General features: G+C 35.8%; 1 protein-coding gene, 1 long non-coding RNA gene and 2 pseudogenes across 2 annotated transcripts; all 4 read right to left on the bottom strand.

Annotated features, from left to right (window-relative positions):
* Positions 1-580: 580 nt before the first annotated feature.
* Positions 581-2,264, bottom strand: LOC108475597 (uncharacterized). Its single transcript, XR_001869994.2, has 2 exons — positions 1,056-2,264; positions 581-803 (listed from the first exon to the last, which is right to left on the bottom strand). It is a non-coding gene; the product is annotated as an uncharacterized LOC108475597 (long non-coding RNA).
* Positions 2,265-5,758: 3,494 nt separating this feature from the next.
* On the bottom strand, positions 5,759-8,797 carry LOC128279311 (lariat debranching enzyme-like; annotated as a pseudogene).
* Positions 8,798-9,779: 982 nt separating this feature from the next.
* On the bottom strand, positions 9,780-16,725 carry LOC108475595 (lariat debranching enzyme-like; annotated as a pseudogene).
* An 865-nt stretch (positions 16,726-17,590) lies between these two features.
* On the bottom strand, positions 17,591-19,567 carry LOC108475594 (uncharacterized). The gene is made up of 2 exons (XM_017777578.2): positions 19,278-19,567; positions 17,591-18,802 (listed from the first exon to the last, which is right to left on the bottom strand). Exon 2 carries the CDS (start codon positions 18,782-18,784, stop codon positions 18,047-18,049), a length of 738 nt encoding a protein of 245 aa, XP_017633067.1. The 5' UTR covers positions 18,785-18,802; positions 19,278-19,567; the 3' UTR covers positions 17,591-18,046.
* Between the last annotated feature and the right edge of the window lie 101 nt (positions 19,568-19,668).

Genomic DNA, 19,668 nt, shown 5'->3' with positions numbered 1-19,668 from the left:
AATTGATCTAGAAAGAGCAGGAGACGTAATCCGTTGTTAGTACAGAGAGAAAAGAACATTAATAAACTTTGGTATGTATAAATCAATCAATTGTTTGTTCGTTCAATGTCAAAATGAAGGATCTTATTATTCTTACCAGATATGATAGTGTTAGCAATAATGATAGTGGTAGTAAATGAGAAATTGGCTGTCAGTTAGTTTGAAAATCTGGCAACTCTAAGTGGCAGTAACAGAGTCAGAGATTGTGGGAAGGAAGAGAATGAAATCCATCCAAGGCAAGGCCGCTGAGCTGAGGAAATCAAATGCGACGGATTGGAACCGGAAGGATGAAGGTTCCAAAAGCTTTTTACTCAATTCAAATGCCGAATGAGAGAGTTGTGGGGGTGAGCGAGTCGGTTATTTGTATGTAACCAACTTAACTGACATTAACCTAGGATAACCAACCCGCCTTGGAGTGCCATATCCAGCCGAACTGAACCAACTTAACTTCGGTTGGTTCAGTCAGTTAACCAACTTTTTTTTCAGGATATGGCATTTTTTTTCTGTACAATGTGGATTTTTATAGCAAATAAAAATTAGCTACTGGGAACCGAATATTTGGATATAAATTTTTAATTACAATACAATTCAATTACCAAGTTTATTGCTCTAATATTTATGTCAAAAATGAAATGCTGGAAGGTTTTGAGGAAAAATTCACCCAAGAACTCAATAACAAGTTGAGGACGCCAAGAACTTAAGGACCATAACAGCACAAATAGGAAGTTGTATGTATATATAGCATCATCTGTGTCCGCAAATGGCTGAAATTGTTACAATTAGATGATTTTAGAAATTAGAATAAATCAAATTTCACAAACAGAGTATGAATCAGTGATAATAAGAAAGAGTAATAACAAATTGAAGAAAAGTAATTAAACATAAGTTAAAAAAAATTGAGAAGTACTCCATGAAAGCTTACCAACAAAAATTAAGTGGTAATCAATCACAAAGAACGCAAATAACAATCAATAACCACAAAAGTCAATGAGCTTCAATCCTAAATCAAGAAATACCTTAGTGAATTTGAAAGAGGGAGGTCGAATGGTGAGGTGGAGGTGCCGCGGCTTGTAGAATGAGGGAGGCTATACGGCAGTAGATATGTTTTATAATGCAAGTAATATAAGATTATATCTATACATTTTCAATCACTTCGATATTTTCCAAATGCATAGAACCCAAAAATCAAGAAAGTATCAACCATTTATTACGGAGCAAACCAAAAAAAAAAACCACACCACAAGTCCCAGTTTACACAAAAACCAGAAACGGCAGAGAAAACCTAGTGTAGCGTCTTACTGTGTTTTTTTTTTTTTGGCATTCCGTGACCCAAAACTAGAAAAAAAAATGAGAGGAAGAAATTCAAGACAGAGAGAGAGAGAGAGAGAGAGGGAGTCGGCGAATAAATGGGGTGCTATGGATAGAAGAGATAGATTTGAGGATTCAAATTTCGAATAGGTGAAGAAATGAGGAAGCTATGAATGGAAGCGAGAAAACTTAATTTCTAAATCCCCATGTGACAACGGTAACATTTATGGTAATTAATACCTTCTTTAAATTGCTTTTTTTTTTTTTTTTTGAGAAATTAAAGACAAAGAAGATAAAGAGACTTGAGGAAAAAAAAGTGGGGAATCGGGATATTCCCAGAATGGGATATACCTAAGCCGGGATATACCAATACGGGATAACAACGAACCGGGATATCCCTGAACGGGATATCCCTGGCCGGAATAAGTATGACAGGTTGGCCGGTCCAGACAAGAAAAAATAGCTGAACCGGCCACTAAAACCCATAAACCGGAAGCCAAAAATTCAGAACCGGAATAAGAAAAGGCAGGATATCCGGATAATAGCTTATTCCGAGTCGGAATATGACAGAGATAAAGCCAGAACAGAATAAGAAAGAAATTAACAGCCAGTAAAGGAAAAAAGACGTTAGAAAAAAATTAAGGGGAAATTGGAGAGAATAAAGGGATCAACTGAAAGACATGTATTTTTTCAGTATTTCCCTAAGAGAACAAAATTGTCGAAATTAAAAACATTTAAGTCTCCTGTTTGGCTTCCGGGAAAATGCAGGATGAACAGAATTTGCCAACTCACAGGTGAATCAGGAATTATTTAAAAAGAACAAGGACTAATGTCAAGTTTGGTACAAATTTCCCTCGATCAGAAACCAAAGAGAATAAAAAGAGATGAAGAAAAACAAGATTTTTCTAAAGAATCAAAATTTATACCTTAAAAGAAAGACTAGCACTACCTCGACTCACTCGTTCGGAAGAAGCTACCGCTGATTCATGAATTCAAACCTTTTCTTTTCCTTTTTCGAGAGAGAGAAAGAAGCAAATGACAATGGATCTTGATTTAACGGAGAGAAACTTTGGGTTTTTGTTTTATAACATAAAAATATTATAATATTTTTCTTTTATTTTCATCGGTAAAATAAAATATTTAGAGGGGTAGAGTAATTGGAGCTCCCTTTTCATGAAATTCAAGACAATGAGAGAACAATGTAAGATATAACAAACCTGGTTGGCGTAACTGATACCCATGTTTTGCCCAAGCACGCACATAGTTTGGCTTCAAATCTAGTGCCTAAAGATCCAGACAGAGACCAAAAGACTAAATTCAATAGTGCTGAAAATATGGCCACCACAGGTAAAGGGAAGTTTATCATCAAATAATTTTAAATGGACAATCTCAGTAACAGAGGCTAAACAAATCAAACTGCATATGCAAGATCTGAATGCATTCAAAAGGGCATTTTGAAAGAGATGATCAAGGGTACATGTAGAAGTGCATAATCAAATCATCTAAATTAACAAATAGCTTCAACAAATCAAATAACTAATTACATGGAGCACATTCCCCTCTTTATTGATGCTTGCACAAGCAAAAGTTTATCATTGGGCAATAATCAGCACATTGTCTATGCATAATAACATAAATAATTTAAATATTCTGTTATTGTTTTTAAGCTGCAGAAAAGTCCAGAAAATGAATGGAGAAGCAAAGCATACAAATATTTGGTCAACAACTTTTTCTCTTATGAATCAGATAGCGAACTCAAAACTTTCCCTTCAATGAGATTAGGCTCCAAAGTGTCCACATCTGACGGTAGTATCCCACGTACTCTAAAGCAATTGCCTTCACTGTTTTAAGATTGTCACGTACCACCTATGGCACACAGATGGAAAACAAAAGTCTCTAATTGATCGTATTACGACAAATATTCAACCCCCAACAACATAGACCACAAAGAGACCAATTGTTCCAGTGTGAGCAAATTGAAAAGAAAGCAAAACGAAGCAGAATACCGCAAGCAAAAATCATCTTCAAGCATCATTAAAAATTAGGGCAACATGAACCTTTCAAATGTGACCGAACTACCTTCCTGCTACAGCACTCTTTCAGCAAAGTTCTTGCAATACTAAAATGCAAAAGCAATAACTCAATTAAGTTTTATGAACCCTCAAAAACTGTCCAGTTTAGAAATCAGATCAGGGCTTAGGCAAATTAGATTTTAATTGCTAAATAAGCAAAGATCCCAAAAATATATAGATGCGAAATGCTTTATCCTACAAGAGCACTCACTAATAATGAGCTTAAATCCCTCTCTTATAACAAATGAAACTAAACCGTACTAAAATGCCCCTGTTGTAGCACGCAGCAGTGCAGAGGCAGAGTATCGAGCACTATCTCATGGTATATGCGAAGGAGTTTGGATACAAAGACTTATGGGGGAACTAAAAGTGCCTTACACCAGGCCTATGAAGATGTACTGTGACAACCAGGCAGCTGTCAGCATAGCACATAATCCTGTGCATCATGATCGCACCAAACATGTGGAAATAGATCGCCACTTTATAAAAGAAAAAATACACTCAGGAGAAGTGTGCATCACCTACCTACCTACTAGACAACAAGTTGCAGATGTATTAACTAAAAGTTTGAACAGAAACATGTTTGAAGAAGTTGTTGGCAAGCTGGGTTTGATAAACATCTACACTCCAGCTTGAGGGGGAGTGTTGGAATTCCTAAAATTAAGGACAGAAAACTTACCTTATTACTAGGAGTTCTCTTGTAAATAGAAACTAATCTGAGTCACTGATTCTTAGGAAGTTACTGATTTTTAGGGATGTTTTTCCTTGTTTGTGTGAATTCCTCTCTTTATAGGTGTAAACTAATTAGCAGAATGTATAAGAATCTATTTTCTAAGTTTCTACAGCCCCTATAGAAAAATGAGCCTAAGTCAAAATTAAAGTGCAAACGTGAGACGCATAAAAGCAAAATAATTAAAAGAAAACGGATGGTACTTGCAACAACAAAATACACACAAACACAAAGGTCATATGCATTGGAGCCTCTGGTAATGTAAATAACATCATAAATTCATAAAATTTCAGGCAAAATATGGAGACAACATAATTGGAGGGATATCCATTCATCAATTTTATTAGGCATAACACACAATTTTATTACCATAACAAATTGTACAAAAGAAAAAAAATCAAAGTCATTCACCATTATAGAGCCCCAAACCCGAGCCAGATTTCACTGTGTCGATGGGGTTGGAGGTTTCCATGTGGTAGTCAGGAGATAACATAATTGGAGGGATATCCATTCATCAATTTTATTAGGCATAACACACAATTTTATTACCATAACAAATTGTACAAAAGAAAAAAAATCAAAGTCATTCACCATTATAGAGCCCCAAACCCGAGCCAGATTTCACTGTGTCGATGGGGTTGGAGGTTTCCATGTGGTAGTCAGGAAAACCATCTACCATGATCTCACAGATATTATCAATCTCCTTACTCCGACATGGTTGCTTAGGACTCAAGGCAGAGGAGTAGCAATGAAGGCTAGTTCCTTTTTCTGATTCAGCCAGTGAGACATTTTGACAGTCCCTCGTATCATGTAATCTTGAAGGAGGATGTCAGACGAGTTTTTCCCACATTGATGAAAACGAATTAGCAGTCCCGGCCAAGGTGCTGTCAGACATAACTTGAGCTGTATTTAGCATCTCATGAGACTGATTCTGCTGTTTTTCCACTCTCTGGAAAATTGATTCTGTAGCTCCAGCATGGTGAAGTTAGTTAGTCACTAATAATTGGGTATATAATACTTGTATGTAAGCATCACAGCTAGGGCCAGCATTCATCATTAAAATCAGGACAAATAAGTATTTAATGGTCCATGTTACAAATGATCGGGTGGGAGCATCAGATTCAGCATGGGGAAGGGAGGGGAGGCAGGGTTATAGATCCCAAAATCTATAAAATTACAAGTTAATTCATGGTGAAATTATAGTTTGACCCTCAAAATAATGAAATTTTGATTTAATCATTCTAAAAAATATAAAGTTATAAACTAATATATTTTAGCTCATACAAAAATGTGTAACTTAGTCTCGATCCCAAAAAAAATTCTGGTTTCACCCCTACGATCCAGAAATGTGTCCATTATAGATATGTTAAATCATTTTCAAGTTTAGAAATTACCCGACTTATTGCCAAAAGAATTGTCACAATCCTCACAGTGGCATCCTTAGCCTAAAAATAAATGAAGAATGTTTGTGCAGTCGGATTGATTAGAGGTAATTAAGTTCATACACTATATCATGTTAACAAGTTGACTTTTCATCCAAAAAGGAAATAAGATGACAACCATATATTAAACACAAACTTGAGTATTGTCAGTTTATGTCTAACACTGATTTGTTCAATAATTTAAAGAGTTTTTTTTATACACTTGGAGAGTCATATAACATATCTATATCCAGGTGTATATTACACATGGATCTTGAATACAAGTTCTTAAAAATAAAAAAGGAAATTGGGAGCAACATAAGTAACATGGGGATACCAAGTTAAAACATACGCAATAGCACTCGCAATACTATTTTAGGCATTTTGACTTCTTGTATTTGCATCCGCTTTTGTGCCTGGCTGATGGAGTGTTCATCAAGTTTTCATATTTTCTCATGTCAAACACTTAAGAAATTACACAAATTTAAAGGGAAAAAAAAGTGTAAGATTATAAAGTTATAATTACAGTAACATTAGGGGAATTTACCGATATACAACTATCAGTTCTCTTTTTAAGAATTTATTCACATTGCTTAGGAGAAATCACATGTTCTATCAGAGGTAGCATGGAAGAAAGAGAATAGTTTCGGTTGAATATTATAATAGAAAGACCTACAGCTGTCTTACATTATAATGAGGTTGTCGACCAGCAATGCAAGGTGTTGTTTCTGTTAAACCATATCCATTCTGCACTTCCAGACCAATTGCCTGCACGTAAGAGCCATCATAAAATAAGAGATAAATTGACTAGTAACCTTTTCATTTGAAAACTAAAAACATATTAGCATCTAACCTCATAAAACTTTTCAATTTGCGTTGGCAAACTTCCACCTCCGCTTTTGGCAGTCTAGAGGATGATAGAAAATAATCAATAAAACCCAGAACAGAAATACTAGAAATGCTGAACAAAGAAAAATAAACCGAACATACCAACAATGATCTTTGCACATAAAAGGAAAATTAATAATATGGGTTCCTCTTCTTTTTCTCCTTTGTAACGCTTCTTTTTTTCAATTGCAATACACTACACGGGTGTGAGTGTCAAATAAGGGTATGTAAGCAACACTGATATGTTTAATTTTGCGTATGCTTTTCCATATATTTGAAGGCTCGGCTAATATCCCCAAACAATGTCCAGTGATATGTCAAACACAAGTGTCAAACCCAAGTACTTCAAGAAAAGAAAAATGAAAGAGTCGGCGAAACATAGACAATACAAGCAGGTTTTATTGGTTGATAAATAGAGTTCACTCTGAAGCTGGAAGAAAATTTTGTAGCAATAGTTTTAGACCATAAGTAGTCGAACATGGATACAATATGTGAAGGTTCCTCCGGATTTCTTGTTAGGCATAGTCCCTATTGATCAAATAAAAATCAAAGGGCAAAACTGAGTTGAAACAACTGACTAACAAACATTAGAATTCATCCAGTTTGATAGTTTGGAGTGAAAAAAAGAGTCAGAGGACCATCACCAACAATTAATTGAATACCTATATCAATTATTCTAGTAGCAAATCTAAATAAAAAAGAATGCATTCGCTAACCAACAATTAATTGAGCTAAAAGAAGATAGAAAATGAAGGATAGTGTTTTGTAACGACTGTGACAGTAATATCGAGATGCCTAATCATGATAGTGATAAGTGGCATAAATATGCAAACATATATGGTGAGTTTCTTAAATCCAAAAGATAGAACCATTAATGGAGATACTTTTAGCACCTCAAAGAAGGAAAAGCATCAAACTTCCACCATATTATTTACCAGAAAAAGTAGCGTTTGAAACTGAATCAGAGGGTTTGTGAGGTGGATCTGTTTGAGAAAATTCACAAGGTTTGGCTCCTCTGTCTTCCATCCTGCTCTTAACCCATTGACGACAATCTTCCATGTCAAGCTGTGTTCTCCTACATATTAGAACAGCAGTTGTCGGCTCACTAGTTCTTGTAGAGTAATAGTACTTGCAAAAATAGAAAATTGCACATTTTCAAATAAAATGTTAGCCCACCCCACCCAAGAGAGAGAGAGAGAGAGAGCGAGATGAGTGGCATGGTCAAAACAAAAAAGTCACATATACACACACCCAAAGTCTCCTCGTCGGAAGGTCAAAGGAACGACGGTTCAATTTCTGTGTTATTGCCAGCCAATCTTCATCGTATTGAACCTCATAAGGTCCTGGATCAGATTAAATATCAACGATAATCTAAAAGATCAGAGAAAGCCAAATTCATTAATTAGCTTTCAGCAAAGACCAAAAGAAAGAACATAAATGAAATGGTCAGAACTTATGATAGATACCTGCAAGAACTTGTGCCCTGGAAGGCAATTATCGAGTGTAAGAAATTTTGTCACTCAACCACCCTCTTCATGTTCAACAACAGCGGTGAATTTGCAGTGCAACTGAGCTGAAAAACAGTAGGATGGTTTGAGTTTTTCGAGCAGCTGAGCAGCTGGCTTGCATCCAAGAGTACCTTGCTGGATCTAGGAAATATATTTCAACCAACAAGCAACCAGGAATGGTCAACAAGTTGTTGCAGTTCGCATAATCAGCAATGCCGAACGGCCAATCGTGTGAAAGGAAAATATCAATCAGTTCCTCTAGGTGCATGAGCTTGTAAGCATCATACTCCCGAACATGATACACAGACCTGATAGTATTCTCATTATAAGGTGACCTTTCATGGTCTCCTGCTCAAGGAAAAAGCTAATTCATTTCAGTTTCAAAGCTTCAACTCTCCACCCTAAATAAGAATCAATATAACATATTTTACACTCACTTCCAGTAAATAAACAATTACCATTAAAAGAACTCTAGAATAAACACAAAATAGACAAGTAAAAGAACTTCAAACCCAACCTAAACAATAATTATGCGCATTGTAAATTCCGGAAAGTCCACCGATACGGATATTGCCAAACTTCACAAACCCAGCAAACCCCAAGAAGTATATATTAGGTGTTGCCCATCCCCCATAATACCTAAAGTTCACACATTTCCCATCCTCCTTCGCCCCCGACTCCATTCTTACACTATGCTGATGCTAGTCGCCCAAAACGAAGCGGAAAGGGTACAGGTTGCCGATATGCTTCACTGGATTTTGGAAATTCTAAGTCAAATACTTTGATTCCTGAGGATGGGCCACCCCAAGAGTAAAAGCTTTTATTTGAATCGTATTACTCTTTGTTTCAAATAATTTTACAAAAATAAATTAATTAGGCCTGTTTTTCCATGCTTTTGTTTTGCTTAGGGCCTGTTTCGTTTTTGGGCCTATCTTTTTAGTCATGATGGTTTTATGTGTTTGCACATAATAATAGCCCAAAAAACCCTAAACCAACGCTGGATATACTTGCAATGGGATATACCCGAGTCAGGATATCCCTTGCAAGGATATCCTCAAGGCGGTATATCCCTCGAATAGGATATCCCTGCCTGGAATAAGTATGACAGGTATTCCGGTCCAGAAGCATAAAAAAACTGAACCGGACACTAAAACAACTGAACGGGGCAGTCACAATTCTGAACCGGGACGGGATACAAGGGGATATCCACGGAATAGCTTATACCAAGCGGGATATGACAAAGATATTCGCGCGGTGGAATAAGAAGGAAAATCTAATACAACAGGACGATTAAAATAAATCTGCCCCGAATTCAAGCTAAGCCCATTAACCCCCATCCCCAACAATATTCTGCAGAGTAAGAAATAAAAAGATAGATCTGACATGAACTCGCCTAAAATAAATGTAGAAAGGCAAAGACAAAATCAGCTTTATGATATATTATATTTATCGGAGTGTTCTGTATTATATATTTAAAATAAATAGGTAAACCCGAAACAATTGTTGGCTTTGTTTGAAGCCCTCCATTCATTAGTTTAACAGATTATTAACGTGAAAGCTTCAAAACTTGGTTATTCGATGTGATTTCTCCAAAACTCCTGAAGAGGTGTTTTCCTGAACTGGAATAATCCTAAACTGGCCTATCACATGCCGACAATTGTTTCAAGCAAATTTGGAAAGATAAGAGTCTGAGGATTACGGGGAGATCCTACACAATGTGAGAAAATTTTAATAATTAAAAAGGAAATCGAGCAAAAACAAATTGCAGAAGTCATGAATATTCTAGTAGCAAATCTAAATAACAAAGAATGCATTCGCTAACCAACAATTAATTGAGCTAAAAGAAGATAAAAAACGAAGGATAGTTTTTTGTAACGACTGTGACAGTAATATCGAGATGCCCTAATCATGATAGTGATAAGTAGCATAAATATGCAAACATATATGGTGAGTTTCTTAAAACCAAAAGATAGAACCATTAATGGAGATACTTTTAGCACCTCAAAGAAGGAAAAGCATCAAAATATCACCGTATTATTTACTAGAAAAAGTAGCGTTTGAAACTGAATCAGAGGACTTGTGAGGTGGAGCTGTTTGAGAAAATTCACAAGGTTTGGCTCTTCTGTTTTCCATCCTGCTCTTAACCCATTGACGACAATCTTGCATGTCGAGCTGTGTTCTCCTACATATTCCAACAGCAGTTGTCAGCTCACTAGTTCTTGTAGAGTAATAGTGCTTGCAAAAATAGAAAATTGAACATTTTCAAATAAAATATTAGTCCATCCCACCGAAAAAGAAAGAAGGAGCGAGATAAGTGTCATGGTCAAAACAAAAATGTCATATATACACACACCCAAATTCTGCACATCAGAAGGTCAAAGGAAAGACAGAATTTTCGTGCTATTGCCAGCCATTCTTCATCATAATGAACCTCATAAGGTCCTGGATCAGATTCAATATCAACAATCTAAAAGATCAGAGAAAGAATTCATTTATTAGCTTCCAGCAAAGACCAAAAGAAAGAACCTATATGAAATGGTCAAAACTTATGATACATACCTGCAAGAACTTGAGCCCTGGAAGGCATTTATCGAGTGCAAGAAATTTGGTCACTTGAGCACCCTCTTCATGTTCAACAAGAGCGGTGAATTTACAGTGCAAGTGAGCTGAAAACCAATATGATGGCTAGAGTTTTTCGAGCAGCTGAGCAACAGGCTTGCTTCCAAGAGTTCCTTGCTGGATCTAGGAAATAAGTTTCAACCAACAAGCAACCAGAAATGGTCAACAAGAGTTCCTTTTCTTCATATGTTATAGCTTGGGATTTTGATAGTTGCTTGACCATTTCAGCTTTGAAAAGGGGGTGACTTACAATTCCCACAAATAATTGTAAATCAAAATCCCCAAGCTAGAACATATGAAGAAAAGGGGGTGACTTACAATTCCCATAAATAATTGGAAGCTTCATGATTTCCACCAATAAAAATGGTGGGAACTGGGGCAACCTCCTCACCTGAATAGTATATCCAGAATGACTTCATCTCCCTATATTTTGGAGGCACATTGAGGCTATCCATATCTCTTTCATTCCTGACTGCCTAAGTTGCAAAGGGAAAAAAAAAATTAAGTTCATATAAAAAATGAGTATTTGGAAAGTGACAAATTTTCATATAAAAACAGCAAATTGAAGGGAGAAAGTGAGAGTGTGAGAGAGAGTATTTTGATGTATTTAATGGTCTCATAGACCTTGTCGAGATCACCAAGCATGCACCCTTCGAGATCTCCATGTTGCGAGTATTTTGGACACAATATTGTGGTAGGGTTTGAGAAAAACTGAAAACCTTGGGTTTTTTTCTTAATGACTTTATTCACCATTTTAGCCTTCTAAATTTCTATATATTTCTTTAACATTTTTGTTACTTAAATTTTTATTCACATTTTGGTACTTAATTATCAATTTTGGTATCTAACCACTAACATCTATCGTTTCCAAAAAGGAATGAAACAGTGATTCTCTAAAGGTGAAAGCAAAAACCATGAAAAAAACAAACAGAAAATAGAAGTAAAAAGAAGCATACATATTAAACTAAAAACAGAGATGAAAAGGCAATGACAGGATTTATAAAGCAGAAAAAAAAATCATAAAAATACCCACTGACATACAAGTAAAAAAGCATCAACCAATAAGCAAAACCTATTCATTTAAAAGATTACAACTCAATTTCCCTTCATGTAAGGCTAAGTAACACAGATGAATATAATTCTATCTTTAACCAAAATCAGAGTATTTTCACCACATGGATATATCAATAATCAACTTCCCATTCAGCTGATATACACAGGAATGGTCAACGAGAAAACTGAATAAGCTTGATATGAAGATTTTCATTTTGTCACATATATGCATTTACACCAATTGAATATAATTACCTCATCTTAGAAATGTTTTTTGTAGCGAACAAGTTGTTGCCAGTTCCCATAATCAGTGATGCTGAGCGGCCAATCGAGTGAAAGGAAAATATCAATCAGTTCCTCTAGCTACATGAGCTTGTGAACATCGTACTCCCGGACATGATACACAGACCTGATAGTATTGTCATTATAAGATGGCCTTTCATGGTGTCCTGCTCAAGGAAAAGCTAATTCATTTCAGTTTCAAAGCTTCGACTCTCCACCCTAAAAGAGAATTAATATAACATATTTCACACTCGCTTGCAGTAAATAAACAATCACCATTAAAAGAACTCCAGAATAAACATAGAATAGACAGGTAAAAGAACTTCATACCCAACCTAAACAACAATTACGCGCATTGTAAATTCCGGAAAGTCCACCGATACGGATATTGCCAAACTTCACAACCCCAGCAAACCCCAAGAAGTATATATTAGGTGCTGCCCATCCCCCATAATAGCTGAAGTTCACACATTTCAGTTGCAGAAGGTAAAAGGCCTTTTCATCAAAGAATCAAAATTCCCAAGCTAGGACATATGAAGAAAAGGGGGTGACTAACAATTCCCATAAATAATTGGAAGCTTCATGATTTCCACCGATAAAAATGGTGGGAACTGGGGCAACCTCTTGACCCGAACAGTATTTCCAGACTGACTTCATCTCCCTATATTCTGGGGGCACATTAAGGCTATCCATATCTTTTTCATTCCTGACTGCCTAAGTTGCAAAAGAAAAAAAAAATAAGTTGAAGGGAGAAAATTGAAGGGAGAAAGTGACAAAAATTTCGTATAATAACAACAAATTGAAGGGAGAAAGTGAGAGTGTAAGAGAAAGAACCTGGAAATCACCACAACAAAGGAGGAGGTCGATTTTGATGTTGCGAGTGTTTTCGATGTATTTAATGGTGTCGTAGACCTTGTCGAGATCTCCATGCATGCACCCTTCCACTGCTATCTTCATTGTTTTGAATTGGACACAATACTGTGGAAGGGTTTGAGAAAAAATTAAAACCTTAGGTTTTTTTCTTAATGACTGTATTCTCTAAAGGTAAAAACAAAAAACCATGACAAAAACACACTGAAAATAGAAGTAAAAAGAAGCATATATCTGAAAATAAAACAGGAATGAAAAGGGCGATGGCAGGATTAACAATAAAAGAGCCATGGACGGATGGAAAGACAGGAGACTAGAGACCGAAAGAAAATATCTATTATTTTAAAAAAATGGAGATGAATGAGACGAAATGAGCCAATCTTTTCAAAAATTTCAATACCATAAGCGGTTTCAACTTCTATTTATTATAGATTTTGCACCTGCAAAAGAGATAGAAAGGAATCCATGAATGTATACACAAGACAAGAAAGATACTAACTAAAAACAATTATTTATGGACAGGAAGAGTACTACATATCCCAAGGACAGATCGATTAAACTAATTATTGTAGAGTTTCACAGGGAATTATTTAATTAAAGTCATTCATAAATACCGATTTACCGATGGTTGACTTAACAATTGGGATACTGGTTTTTTATAAAACATGGCTTATAAGTGTTCCCCTTAAATACTCCCCTCAAACCTCATAACAAGAGGGGACCAATCTATCTACTACCACTTACAACTCTCGGCCCATCGAGTGAACTGCCTCGAACCTTCTTGCCACATTCTATTGGATCAACAAAACCCTCAGTTTAATAAAGTTTAGGTTTTTTTAAAATATTTTTTATTTTATCTTTTACAGCACTAAAGAGATCTACTTGAACAACAGTTTTTTATAAAACATCTAGGCCAAACAAATCCTAAGCATCCAATTTCAAAAAGAACATGTCAGTTGATCCAATATTTCAAGGAGAGAGCAGCAAAATACCAAAAGCTTTTTGAAGAAACACAATTATTGGTTAAGCAGATGCTTTAAATCAAATTGCTTCTGGGAACTGGGACCAATTCAGAGCAGTAATATAAATAACATCAGGCATGATTCTCTACTTACATACTCCAGACCTCCTAAAGCTGGGAAATGCCAAAACACCATTGCCAAGTCTGATAGAAAATAACCAATAGAGAACTGTACAAGAGAATGATTAGGAAAAAACAATAAGAAATATGTTTCAAGTTAACCATAAATAAATAATACCAAGAATGTTACAGGCAAAGTTGAAAGGAAAAGAAAGTCATCATGATCAAAGTGTAGCAAATTGTAAAGCAGCATTGAACATAGTTTGCAAGCCACATACCATTAAATTATAGAAATTGGTAGTCCAAATATTAGTGCATCTTATAGACTAATTTGAACTCCCAAGGCTATGTTAATCAAAGGAAAAGAATAAACCCAGACAATCAATTCACATATTGGTTTTCCTTTTTCAATGTTGTCATAGTGTAAAAATGTTGAGGGTTAAATTCTCCAATTCTTATCAATATCAACAAGCATCCCAATTAGATTATTAATATTTTTTTGAAACTAAAGTACAGACTTTATGAGAAAACTAAGAAACAGAATGTCACAACTCACAACGAATTAAAAAGACATGTTAGTACCATCCAGAAAAACTACCAAATAAACTCTACATGCGTCAAAACTCCCACCGGGTTCCTAGAACTAAAATCAAGCCAACACGGATGCAGTAAACAATTTACATACGGATGCTTTTTCTTTAGCCAATTAGTATTCTGCTAAGCAAAGATTTAAAAGAAATAGAAAATAACACAAAAGCTATAATATTAAACAGAGGGAAACAAACAATCCAAAAATAAAGCACATATAGTAGACGATAAACAAATAAAAAGAAGAACAAGACCGACATCTATAGATCTATAGATCTAAGTTTTATCTTATTGGTGAAACCAGAGAAGGATTTAAATGTTGCAGCTGCTTGCCTCACAGACGCTGATTCTTGAGGATGCTGCCAGGCCCACTCAAACTGCAGGCATCAACCCATCAGAAAACATTTATATATTAGTAATAAGCCATGAGTCAGAACAGTAAGTGGAAGTATTACATATAATAAAATCAATTAGCTCAGAAAATTTTAAATTTTGAAAGCATTCTTCACCAATCAAGAATGTCTCTTCGAGTGTCAAAAAGCTGCCTTTTCAGCATTTAAAAAAAAATCCGGCATTCTCTATCTCTTGTTGCCTTATGGCTCAATTTAACATACACATTTATATGTAGCACTTCATCAAGTAAGCATGGACAACATAAGACAATTAAATTTCACAATAAAGTAGATAAGAACCCAAAAAATCCCCTAAACTAAAGGTTTCCTGCCATAGCCAAATATCATCTAGAGTGAGAAGATATTCATCTGCAGTCGCTGGAATAAGTTAACCAAATACCATAAGAATAAAAAAGATGATACAAATGCATGAAAACTCAAGGTAGAATATAGCTGTTGAGCCCAACAAAATTCCTTGTTACAACAAGCAAGCTAGGATCCTGAGCGCATGTATACAAGAAAATCACAAGCGCTAAATGATGAGACTTCTGAGACAGACCAAGTCATAGTCATATAAATGGCATTTCAAGCATAACCTGCCAGTTTTCTACTAAGCCCAAAAGGTGATGCAACTGATTCGAATACAACCATGTTATAGACTACATATAAAATATAAAATATATATTATATATGACCTGAAGAGCAGATACATTGGTTGGAAAATCATATATGCACACAACCATTTCCCACGGCCTTTGGCTCTTTGTCCTCCAAGCACCCCTCCCTAGTTCCCCATTGTGCTGTCTTATTTGACGCAGTGGGTTCACAGTAAATCTGCAATTGGGCAACACTGCCGTTAGATAAATAGTTCAAACTGAAAACTGTTTGGTCAGCTTGAATTTTTTACTAGAGAACCTCATATCAAAGGAAAACAACAGCAAGCTGATATTATTTAAATGACTTAATAAGCCACATAGATAGTAGCATCAATTTGTTCATGGTAAGTGGTAACGAATCAAACATGAACCAGAAAAAAACTACACGGAAAATTTGAAGGGAAAAAAGCGAAATTTGAATTTAAAGATCATAACCAAGTAAACATCGAGTTAAAATTGAATTTACTCAGATAAACCTCAAAGGGTGTAAATACGAACCTAATAAAAGCCTTGGAACATGTCATGTACCATTCAAAACACTCGAGTGAGAAATACAGAATCATAAAGCTGAACCTTAAGAGGTAAAATTGGAAAAGATATCTTGCCAAAAAAGAAAATATCAATCTTTGACAGCAAAAAAAAAGAAGCATTAGCATCCATAATGTTGAGATAAGAAAGAAACACGGTGAGGATGAGGCAAAATATTAATATAGGAAGAGAACAGTAGAATCAGACCCGATATAGGTGTGGCTTTTATGACGAGGGCTGAAAGAGGTTGGCAGATAGCAAGCGAAGAACCCTTTTCCCGGCTTGCCCTTACTTTCATTTCCCGGTTCTCTTATTTGTTCCTGATTTTCAACTTCAAGATCCCGGCATTTGAAGTCTTCTGTTAGTGACTTCCTCTGCTTGACATAGGCCTTGAGGGATTTCGAGTCTCCTTTCTCGCTCCTCTTTCTCGCTTCATTGCCACCTGGGGCAATTTTCCCCCTTCTAATCTCTCTCCAGTTCACTCACAGCACAGCAAATGGACTTGAACTTGGATGTAGTGGAAGTTAATTCGTAAAATTTAAGAATTAATTTGAGGAAACCGATTAAACAAGAGTAGGGTAACATTGCATTTTACCCCTTTAATTAATCTTTGAGATAGTTGATGGGAACACCAAAAATAAAGTTTTTATGCTTAAAAGTATATAAATCGTACAAGAATGTTTAAATTTTGAAGTTATAGTTCAGATTGTGAGATGGGCACATATGTTGACCAGAGATCCACAGCCCAAAACACTGAAACAAAAGCCCAAAAATACCAGCCCAAACCTAAGCCCAGGCCCCAAGCCTCAAATCCCTATAACCCAAACCCGGATATCCCAGAATGGGATATACCAAAACCGGGATGTTCTTCAATAGGATAGACCCAAGCCAATGGGATATCCTTGGCTGGAATAAATACGACAGGTAACCCGGTCCAAACACATAAAAAATCTGAACCGAATGCCAAAACAGCTGAACCGGGGACTAAAAATACTGAACCAGGATAACAGCTGAACCGGGGACTAAAAATACTGAACCAGGATGGGATATGATGGGAATATTCTTGGAATAGCTTATCCCGCAACGGTATTTAACAGGGATATCCCTGCGGCAGAATAAGAATGAAATAAACCCAATGCTTATTGTTATGCACGCTTTGATTACGGTAATTGTTACGCACGCTTTGATTACGGTAATTGTTACGCACGCTTTGATCACAAATCTTTGTGCGCAAGTCAAGAGTCATCCACATCGCAGTAGATATGTTTTATGATGCAAGTAATAACCATATAACATTAAGATTATATCTATACATTTTCAATCACTTCGATATTTTCCAAATGCATAGAACCTAAAAATCAAGAAAGTATCAACCATTTATTACTGAGCAAACCAAAAAATAAAAATAAAAAACCACACCACAAGTCACAATAACATACATGATATGATTAATCTCTCTCCATATATAAACCCCTGCATTCTAGGGTTTAAGATATTAGCATCTTAATATCTTCTTGTATCTGTAGACACAAGAAAAGGAATACTGAATCACATATTTTGCAGTTAAATAGTTCAATGTAAAATTATCCTTTGAACGTGTTAGGGGTACATAAGTGTTGACTGCAGAACCATCTCAATTCGGGCATTACAAAATAATGGAGGAAAAAAAAAAGGAACTACTAGACGTCAAAAAATAACAGAAAAATGGGTGGGGAAACATCTAAAGTAAAAAGGTTTCTTCAAGCTTGATTACCATAAAAGATTATCTGTCAAAGAGAACCAGATACATGATAGTTGGAACAATGATATGCATGCTACAATGCGTTGTGCAACATTATCCATTGTCAAAAAGAAGAAAAAATAGTTGTAAGTGAAAATAACTATACAATGTTACTCTGTTATCTCAGAAGTCAGACATCTGCAAAAAGCAAAAGCTTTAACTAGAGGCATGCTGTTAGGGTTGAAACAAATAGAGCAAATTAGATCCCCTGCCATGTCATTAAGTGTAGTTTTAGAATTCAAGCTTTCTGCAGAACCCCAAATCAATGACCCTTGATCTCCCCGTGAGTTTAATAGGAGCACCAGGGCAAGTATCAGAAACCCCATTTAGGCAAGGAGCTGAAGGGGGTGTCTTACTACCATCAGAACCACATTCTATATTTGAAAATTCAGTAAGATAACCCTCAGCTTGGTTTGAAACGATAACTTCCAAGAGATTTTCATAAACAGACTCAAACATTTCTTCATCTGAAATAGAATCTGCAGTAGTTCTATGGTTTACAGAACCCAAAGTTCCAACAGAGATGTCAAAATTTAGGCGGCGTGCAACAGTTATCCTCATTTCATCAACATATCTCCTGTAGGAAGGAGCAAACACCATGCATTCTGGGCCAGGAGCAAATGGGTCGAAAATACCATCCTTTGGGGTTCTAGGACTACTATGGTTGACAGAAACCATTGACTCTTGGTTTATGGTGGTATCAGGATCAAAGTGAGGATAATTTTGTGCTTTCTTCACTTCGGTGGGTGGAGAATTAAATTTATAGGGGAACTCCCCAATTCCTCTGTTCGCATCAGGGGTGATAGGCCCTAGAGAAGATTCCTTATTACCTTGTCTAGTAGTTGCCGAAGGATCAATAATTACCCTATTAGTTTCGTCTGTGCAAACTTTATCTGAGTTTTTAATTAACTTGGGAGAATTGTCTTTGCATTTGCTGGCACAATTTCCAGAATCCATTGATCCAATCATAAAACAAAGCCTAGGCAGCTGCAACGAAGGGAATAATAATATTATTATTTTTGAAAAAAAAAAGGCCAAGAGGAGAGGTCATGTTGGCTAAGCTTTAAGACCGGCAGATGAATAAGAAATTCTAACCTTATTCCCAACCCTAAAGCACCGTTTCAAAACTAAGTTTTTGTGTTTTAAACTACATCCTGTATTCGTTTTTAGATGTAAAAACCCTAGATTCAAAAGTTACACTAAGGCAAAAGGCAAACAGAGGATCAAATATGCAAAGATGAGCACAAGTCAGAATCCTTCTTTCATTTGAATTAGGAACACGAGGAATTTTGTACTCAACCCAGAAAGCAGGAAATCCTAATAATCTTAGAGAAACAGAAAAGTAAATTAATGAAAAATATATTTCATTTTAAGTCACAGAAACCCTAGGAAAAAAAAAGTCTAACAAAATCAACGAGTGTATAGGGACAATAGTAAAGACGAATAAAAAGAAAATGCTTACTTAAGAAACCAAGCCCAATGCTGAAGGCGAACAGATACAGTAGCAGCAGCCGCCGCGCAGCGAAGAAGGGAATAAAAGTGGTAGCACTATCCTCGAAACCACAAAACTAAATCCTCTGGCATATATTCAATCCAGACGCTAGATATATTGAGACCCTGGGCGAAAAATCTAAATAACTATGGTTCGTTCAAAAAAAAACAAAACCTTATATGGAAGGCCCCCTTTTGTTCATACGTGTGATCCTTTTAGGGTAATTTTGGTTATTCAACTTCATTCTAATGTTTAAATTGTTTCCTAAGGTTTTTGTGGTTTTGTGGTTTTAATGTTTAGCTTAATACATAAAAATTATTTTATTTTAATTAGGTAACTAAACTTGTTTTTTTAAATTAGT

Source organism: Gossypium arboreum, chromosome 3 (genome assembly GCF_025698485.1).
Source record: "Gossypium arboreum isolate Shixiya-1 chromosome 3, ASM2569848v2, whole genome shotgun sequence".
Taxonomy (NCBI): Eukaryota; Viridiplantae; Streptophyta; class Magnoliopsida; order Malvales; family Malvaceae; genus Gossypium; species Gossypium arboreum.
The sequence above is the reverse complement of the archived record's forward strand: the minus strand, read 5'-3'. Positions and strand labels throughout refer to the sequence as shown.

Coding starts and splice junctions, on each gene's coding strand:
- LOC108475594 (XM_017777578.2), bottom strand. CDS start 18,784: ATGATTGGATCAATGGATTCTGGAAATTGTGCCAGCAAATGCAAAGAC.